Genomic DNA, 8,589 nt, shown 5'->3' on the forward strand with positions numbered 1-8,589 from the left:
GCCATCAGGTTCTATGCAGGATTCTCGTATATTACCCTGAGTCGTGTAATAGAGGAGAAGTTAAGGGACACCAATTACCATCTTCTAGGTGATTCTGCTTATAGATTAGGAATAATACGTCTTATAACCCTACCGCAACAACGGGCATTTAACCCCGGTAACAATGTTCAATACGAAGTTTATTCAGTTTTAACCATTTTTTTATTGTTTAAGGCTCAGAGATATTTTAATTCACGACACAGTAGACAAAGATGTTTAATTGAAAGGTCATTTGGGTTACTAAAAGGAAATAGGTGGAAGTTGAAATATTTGGATATTACAAACTTGGACTGCAAATTTACACAAATTTACACTGCAAATTCATTCGAGTAAGAAAAAAAGAAGTGTCGACTATACTTTTGGTTATTTTGATCAAAGACAAAATGACTTGAACAAAATGGTTGTTGTCGCGATCTGAGAGAAAACGATAACCAGAAGCTTTAAATAGAATTCAGCGATACTTAAGTGTATATTTTCATGACGACACATTTTACATGATAACGCCGTTACAGTTACACAAGGATCTATTAATTTTCCCCGCTTGGTTTTTGGTCTTTCACCCCAGTTGACACATCAGCTTTACCTTCTCATCTCCTTGAGCTTGAATTCCTTTGAGAACGTCTAAGAATCTGTTACTTACTGATGACCGCTCGGCCTCCGCAATCATCATCTGAATAGTTTCTCCATTTGAAATCCTTTTTTCTTTTTGGAGCAGGAGGCTCATATTCATCGTCTATTTCACCAGCGACTTCATGATGGTCCTAGAAAATACAAAAAAATTTTAAGTCCTATTTTCCATGAAATTTACCAATAAATCTTACTGCTCGTCTTGGAATAAAGTCAAATCCAGCAGCTTCAATTTCTGCAATGTTTTGTGGATTAACGGCCACGTCGTGGCGCAGAAGTTCATCCATAGTATCATAGTAAGGCCACGATGGAGGTCCTCCTCTTCTTTTTTTGCCATTTCTTTTCTTAATGTTCTTTTACTGTGCTTTCATGTTTTTAAATTTTATTTCGCAAATGTTACCAGTCAATCCAGCGTGTCCCTTACTTTCCATGTAACTGGTGATCTAAAACCAATCATAATCATAACAAATTATCCATGGTAATATTGTTGGAAAGCAATAAAGAGGACAACTGAATTTGAAAGAATAGATCGGCGAAGCCCGCTTGCTTTCAAAAAAGTTTCGGTTTAATTACAAAATAACAAAAAAAACCGCAACCGCTTAGAATTCTTACTACTTACATAGACTTGCGAGGTCTAAATCGTGGAATTTAAAGTGAGCCCTTCCAATAACGTTCATTCAAATACAAAACATCCGTACCTTTGTCCAGATCGTCTTTTTTTCTGCCTGCCTGACATCATTTTTCTTGAAACTTTTTATATGCGTCCAGTAGAAGTTTAGATTTCTCAACATTGAAACGGAAATCCTATTCTTCTGACTCCTCCAAATCATCATTATCACCATTATCTTCATCATTGTCCCTGCCACCTCCGACTGTAAGGCAAAATAAATTGTATATTACAAACAAAAATAAAACAATAGCAAATAAACGCACCCTCTTGTTCGACCTCATGTGGGTTAGCATTTGGGTAATCAGTTTCAGCTCCATCGAAGTTGTCAAGGACACGAAATAACAAGTCTTCGTAATCATCATCGTTGTCCAAGATAAAAAGTTTGTTTTCCATTCTCGCTGCATAATTTACTTGACTGGCTGAAATCGTTTGGGTGGGTTTGGACCACAGAACAGATTGTTTTTCTTCCACCACGAGGTTGTGCCTCGTCCACCACTGGTTGTGCCTCGTCCACAACGGGTTGTGACTCGTCCACCACGGGTTTCTTTGTTTATGGCTCCACATCCACCTCGCCTTCCACGAGTTAACTGACTACATGTGCCACGGCTACCACGATTTGGTAGAATTCTTGAATTTTGTCCTCCACGAGCATGCTGGTTCGTGCCACAAGCATCTTGTACGGCACAGACGGAAAAATTCCTGCCTTTACTCTACCCTCTACCAGCAACAGTTAAAGTAGTCGACGCTCGTAAATTAGGTTGGTCCATTTCGATTCCAATCGCACCTATGATAATTTTCATTTCAAGTAATATGTATCACTGAGTGTACTGATTGAGAGATTGTATTTACCACATTGTCGAGAAACTTGAGATGACGATGGTTCCATTTCTTTACTCCATCCTAAATGAGATGTTCCATGAGATGGTAAATTTCTTGGTGCATATGCAAGCTTTTGGCCTTTGCCAATTTCAATTAAACCTACAAATGTGGAATTTTTAAACTGTCGTACATATAAAGATGCATCAACGTATTCAAACTTACAAGGTTTCTGAGCAACTTGAATTATTGATGGACCAATTCCTTTACTCATCTCTTTTCAAGTTTAGTTTATTCAACACGTGTGAAAGTTGCTGGCCCCAACAGGTTTTGCTTACACCCAAAAATATAAAAAAAAGGGAATAACTTGAATTGTTGTGTTTAATTGATTTCTTCTTACAAGACTAAGCAACTTGAGATGTCGTTGGACCAAATATCTTCACTCGATGGGGCAGACTTCTTTTATATCTTCTCTCTAGCTTGTTCGAAAAACACTTTGGCAAATTCTTTGTCTACACGCATAAAAATTAATGTTTAGTTACTCAAATAACAAAAAAAATCACAATTATAATTACCAGCAAGAATTTGTTTTTGCACTTCCTCTGTTATTTGAATATTGTGCTTCTTCCCTTGAACGGGAATTTGTACTACAGCATGTTTAAAATCATTCATTCTCACTTCGAATCGCTTTTGAAAGCATGTGGCAGCTGGGAAAAAAAGAACAAAACCAAATCATAAAAAACCTCCTTTAAAGCAAGAAGAAAAGATTACCTTTTTCTCAGTATGTAAGTCATTTTTAGAACCACTTCCCTGTTTTTCATCAACAGAAAATAGCAGCGATTCCAAGTTTTTTAAAGTAATTGGGTACAGAATTCTCTTAGCCAACCAATATAAAGTGTTTCACGCAAGCTATCTAAATAATCCGTAAAAACCACAGCATCCAAAAAATCCAAAGACGACTTTAGACACGCTCTAGAGCTATCACTTAACGAACCCAAGTGTACCCTACTAAAAAGTTGCCAGATTTCGGGAATTGGACGTAAGGACCAGCATTGCCAGTTCTAAGAAACGACGTTTTGGTGAAAGTGCCGAAAAATTATGTTTCCATGACGACAGTCGTCTGCTGTGTGATGCTTGAAGCATGGTTTGAAATATTATTTTCATCCTGCTAAATGATTTTAAAATGCCCGTTAAGTATTAAGTTCCAACGAGCTCGTTTTCTAAAGGAATTCTTAGTTTTCTTGAGAATAATGTTTCATATATTTGGAACCAAATCAAAACTACTACGTTTACTGCTGTTTTTTTCTAGAACTTGCAATGCTGGTTTTTAGGTCCAGTTCCCGAAATCTGGCAACTTTTTAGAAAGGGTACACTGGTGTCTCCATTCTTATAACTAGTGATGTTTCTCCTTCATCTTTTCCTCCATGGAGGAATGAATTAGCGTGTCAACTCCAGCCGAACCAGGCTTGAAACTCTCCCAGAATCTGTCACCAAAAAACAACAAAGAAAAAGAGGAGATGAAACAAACCCAATAAAAAGAGGTAGTAGCTTCACTTCTCTACATATTCACCACAACGAGACCCGACATACCATATGCAGAGAGCCAAGTAGCAAAATTTAATTACAATCCAGGAGTCCAGCATTGGAAAACAGTAAAAAGGATTTTCCGCTACCTAGGTGGGACAAGGAAGTACGACATTTTATTTTCCTAAAACGGCTGTGATGAAAAAAAGAGTATAAAAGGATATACATTTGCTGATCATGCTGAAGATCTGGATGACAGGACATCCACATCAGGATGCGTGTTCATCTGCCATGGGGGATCATTCTCTTGGTTTAGTCGAAAACAAAACTTTAAGTTTCTCTCCACAACAGAAGCAGAGTTTTTAGCTGGTGGAGAAGCAGCGAAAGAAGCCCCATGCATCAGAGAGTTTCTAAGAGAGATTAACAGAGGAGGGATAAAAGCTAACCCGCTTTTTGAACCAGCGTAGCAGGCCATCTGCGTAGCAAACAATTCGGAGCTACACAGGAAGATATGTGAAGCATGATGAACTCAAATATATTTTTGTCCAACAGGCAAAAAAGACCTGAGTAATTGATGATCGCTATGTTGACTCAAGAAATCAAGTGGCAGACATATTTACGAACTACCTACCCCAAGTTTCCAATTCCTCAGACAGAAACTAGGAGTGATGGATCGGTGGATGGATGAAGAAGGAGTGGTGAATGCACTGATCTCAATTCTGATGAATAATTACTATATTTTATTGTATGTTCTGCAATTTTAGCCTGTTGGGAAGTGTAAACGCAAAAATTATTTGTACGTTTTCCAGTCTCTTAAAATCATAATCTAAATTGGTGTGGAAAAATGCCTCAAGAGACAAATCAAAGAATCAATTTAGAGAAGAAATCAGAGAAGGTGTTAGAGTAGGAAAACTGAACTAACATGACAACGCTTTTTCTCTCTTCCTCTCTTGTCTGCTAAAATAAGAACGACTGGCGGCCAGTCTCTCAGTCTAAAGTTGTGTGCGTGTTTTCAGGTGATCCTGTCTCTGTAAGTATTTTCATGGTTACTCAATTAAATACAAATACGTACGATATCTTCTAACACATAACTGTAGCTGCATACAGAAGGATTTTTCAACAAAATGTATCTTTGGAATGATCCACAAATGATCCACAACATCACATATTATTTTTTTTTGTTTTCTGTTTTCCGGTTTCGAATAGTGGCTATCGAGCGAATGCTTAGAAATCTGATCTTATGAAAAGTTCAGGAAGAACCGCCGTTTCAAATTTTGTGTACATCCAAAGAACGAAGTTAGTAGACATCCACACGAACAAGGTAATACAGTGTTCGTGTGAATAACTTATGGGATTTCATTTTTTTAATTTAAAGAACCCACAATAGTAACTAAAAAACAGTAAAAATCAAATCGTTACTCATCAGTAAGCATCAACAAGGAACGCTGACAAGAAAAACTAATAAATATAGATGAACTAGAATTAGAGAGTGAGAGTGTGTCCTAGAGACTTGCACATGTATAGTGATTGCCGCGAGCCCCAATTAAACTAAAATCTTTAAAGTTTGGTAAGAATCGAGATAAATTATTCTTGTAAATAGTTAAAATGTGAGTGTTTACAAAAATTTGCTAACACTAAACTAATTTCGTGACTAATGTGTTTTAATGTCAATGTCTTGTGAACAACAATAATTTATTTCTTAAATGGTTTTTCATGTCTGATGTCACACATCGTCAGTCTTTTTCCATGACTGATACATAGAGTTTATTTCATGTGGGCATGACCAAGATCTATTGAAAAATTACAAAAGATCTGAGAATACGATAAAAAATAGAAGTAAAATAAAGAGATGCAGTAAATACACAAGAACACATACACGCTTTAATTACACATATATATACACATATTATACTGAATTGTTAATACATTACATTGTGAAAGAGTTCTGTAGCAACCTTTATGCGGACAGTTCCAGACCTTCATAGAGTTCGGCTGCACGCAGGTGGTTTGCTCACCACCCTCATCGTACCCCGGATGACTAAAAGGTGACTCCTTCTCCTGAACCGTCGCCACGAATTAGGCCGGATGCTGAGGGAGTTGGACACTGCATTGTTAAAAGGCATCCAGGAACCCAAAGTGCCGATCACTACCGGAAGCGTGGGGCCAAGATGTCCATATTTGGGAAATTTACGGTCGAATCCAACTTTTAGGGATTTTGGGGCATCAAACGGGATCGTCAAGTCGATGATGACCTGAGGTGTTGACAATATCCGGGCGGAGGGTTGTATCTGGAAACACCTGGTTGACACGTACCGTGAGTTCTTCCGTAATTGTGTAATGGCGGCGGCCAATTTCTGGCAGGTCGACTCGACAATGGGTGATCACATGCGATGTGGTTTCTGAGTCCGCCTTGCACCAGCTGTATCTCTTGTCAGGAGCAGAAATTCCAGGTATACCGAGTAGAGGTAGGATTAGTTGGCTGCGATGAAGCAGCTTGCATTATTCAAAGTTGAGTTGAGTGCGTGATGATTTCAGTCTGGCGATATCGCTCGATGAATCCAGAAGGGGAGTTCTTGCTACTCTTCCTTTGGTTGAGGCATTGGAGAATTTGGTAGTCCAGTGGCGTCTTATTACCGTCCTGAATCCGCGGATAGCCTTTGTCTACAGGCAGGATACGTCGTCAGCGATCACTTTCGACAGAGAACTATCACTGGATACATCAATCTTTACATGTAGACGTCTGGCTGCTTTCTGCGTGTGAGTCCAGGTGTTCAGACCACACCTGTTGACCCGATTGTCATACAGAACCCCTTGTGTTAAGCCAGGCAGGAATTTGGAAAGGGGGAGCGGACCATACGTGGCTTGGTCAAGACCCCTGGGCTCTGGCCAAGAGGCGGACGACTTGGTCTTTGCTGTCCAGCAGTGAACGGATCTGGCAACCGTTCACACATCGGCGTCTTTTTTCAGCTGTGAAGCGCAAAGTCGACCAGCCAGGTGATCCACAAACAAGAAAGCCGTGTGAGTAGTTTGCGGGACGTATGAAACCTGGCGGAGAAATTCCACGCATCGTGTGTTGAGCTCGTCGAGGAAGCCCCGCTGAATTCTTCCGGATGCTACGTGATGCGAGAGAGATGGCAGGAGGTGCGCGCGGAAGACCTCCAACTTCTGCAAAGGAGCAAGCAAGGAGTCAGCAACCTTGATTAGCTTCTCTTAGAGGTATGTGGCCGGTCTAAAGGTGAACTTGATGCCCATGGAGACGCCAAGATAGTTCTCGTATCCTAATCAGACCATCAATGGTGGATTGGAGGCTGATTGGGTTAGAGTCAGCCACAGAGATGTCGTAAGAATAGGCAGTGGATTTGAGGCGGGTATTGAAGAAATGAAACTCAGCGTTAGATTTTGCCTTAGCATGGCGGACTAGAGGGTCCGTGGCGAGATTGAAGATGACAGAACTTAGTCCGTCACCTTGACGCACTTCGGACGTCGGTTTAACTGTCACAAGCTCCTGGTCGACAATGAATCGGAACTCATTGTCCTGGTAGATTTCATTTAGGATGCTCCTTAAGGCCGGAGGGACTGGAAGACTGCAGAAGAGCTGATTGAGGTAGTCGTGTGGTAATGAGGCGAAAGCATTGTCTTGGTCCAGCCAGCAGATGGTTGAGCTTCTTTTCTGAGTCCCGGCCTCCAATGGGTTTGATTTCATTTTACCTCTCTGGATCTCTGGGTCCCATGTCTTCTTAGTTTGAATTCTTTTCAATTAAAGTGTGTGTCAAGGCTGTCGAAGTCATTTCACGTCCACTCAGAAGCAGTCACCGCCATGACACGTCATTTCTGTTGAACTCCAATGTACGGGGGTCAAAACTCGAGCACGAATGAAAGCTATTGAAAATAAAATTGATTTTGGGTCAATGTTGGAACGACACTTGTGTGTGCACAACCGTTTTTGTGTCGCTATTCCATCCCTGTCAAGCTCCGAATGGTGAATGACTGGATGACTGGGAACCAATCCTCGTGCTGTGGGATTAAGTCTCCTTCTCTCTTAACTATACAACCCACTAGCTGTTGAGGGGTAGACGTAGGAAAGAACGGGAAGAAATAAAGAGAGCAGCAAAAGTGTGGAGGGATTTTTTGGACTTGAGCCAGTCCCAGTCTAGCTCCCGAAAAACTCCGCTCGTCAACAGCCAATCAGAGCCGAGCTATAGACACGTAGCCACACAACTCACACCCACACATATATAGCCAGCGAACGCACACACACACAGATATTTACTGGACCGGGTCCCGCATATATTCACACTCGTCAACAACACTTCCTAAATTTAAAAAAAAATGCAAGGCGAAAATGTGTTTTTCTTTTTTTTAATGGTTGTAAATCCGCCGCATATAATCAAAATGGATAGTGGGTCCATGGTGCAATAACGTTCGTGACAGAAGAATATTTTCTACATGATATACAAACCGCCAACTATTTTTTAAATGGCAATTAACATGAGCAACGCGTTTCGCATGTGTTGTGGTATTCTTCATACCGCATACTCCAATATCTCATAGGTGGACCAATTTCCCTGATGATAGCTGGATAATGTACCATGCGATGGAATTTGTTTATTTGATTTACACTGGGAAATAGCTGATTAAAAAAAATAAATATTTGACGAATATGTTCTTCGAGAACAATTGTGTTTTCTAGAGCAATAGTTGGTGAGAATACGATAATCATGATCCTATTTAAAATTAGAATAAATTCGAAAAATTGATCATCAATATCTATTAAATCACCAAGGAGTAACGGTAGCATTGATATCAAGCACCAATTCTGTGAAGCACGCTGCTTCGTGTTGTAATTTTTCTCTTCACGAAGTAATGAATCAGTGAATCTTGGTGAAGGCTTATTTTTCATATCATTATATAAG

At 40.0% G+C, this 8,589-nt stretch overlaps 1 protein-coding gene across 2 annotated transcripts; it reads right to left on the reverse strand.

Annotated features, from left to right (window-relative positions):
* Positions 1-921: 921 nt before the first annotated feature.
* Positions 922-3,145, reverse strand: LOC124199726. 2 transcript variants are annotated; one of them, XR_006876963.1, is made up of 6 exons: positions 2,728-3,145; positions 2,378-2,664; positions 2,186-2,314; positions 1,600-2,120; positions 1,365-1,538; positions 922-1,109 (listed from the first exon to the last, which is right to left on the reverse strand). XR_006876963.1 is itself a non-coding variant. In XM_046595650.1 (3 exons), exons 1-3 carry the CDS (start codon positions 1,738-1,740, stop codon positions 1,023-1,025), a joined length of 402 nt encoding a protein of 133 aa, XP_046451606.1. In that variant the 5' UTR covers positions 1,741-2,166; the 3' UTR covers positions 922-1,022. The 2 variants fall into 2 exon arrangements, 1 of the variants encoding a protein (XP_046451606.1); XM_046595650.1 differs by lacking the exons at positions 2,186-2,314; positions 2,378-2,664; positions 2,728-3,145 and having other exon boundaries at positions 1,600-2,166.
* Positions 3,146-8,589: the final 5,444 nt, after the last annotated feature.

The sequence above is a fragment of the Daphnia pulex genome, chromosome 8 (genome assembly GCF_021134715.1).
Source record: "Daphnia pulex isolate KAP4 chromosome 8, ASM2113471v1".
Taxonomy (NCBI): domain Eukaryota; kingdom Metazoa; phylum Arthropoda; class Branchiopoda; order Diplostraca; family Daphniidae; genus Daphnia; species Daphnia pulex.

Bases quoted from the DNA above. Each gene is read 5' to 3' on its own strand.
- LOC124199726 (XM_046595650.1), bottom strand. From the start codon at position 1,740: ATGCAGCGAGAATGGAAAACAAACTTTTTATCTTGGACAACGATGATG. The intron at 1,539-1,599 runs GTGCGTTTATTT...TTTGCCTTACAG, and splicing joins ACATGAGGTCGAACAAGAGG to TCGGAGGTGGCAGGGACAAT. The intron at 1,110-1,364 runs GTACGGATGTTT...GATTGGTTTTAG, and splicing joins AAAAGACGATCTGGACAAAG to ATCACCAGTTACATGGAAAG.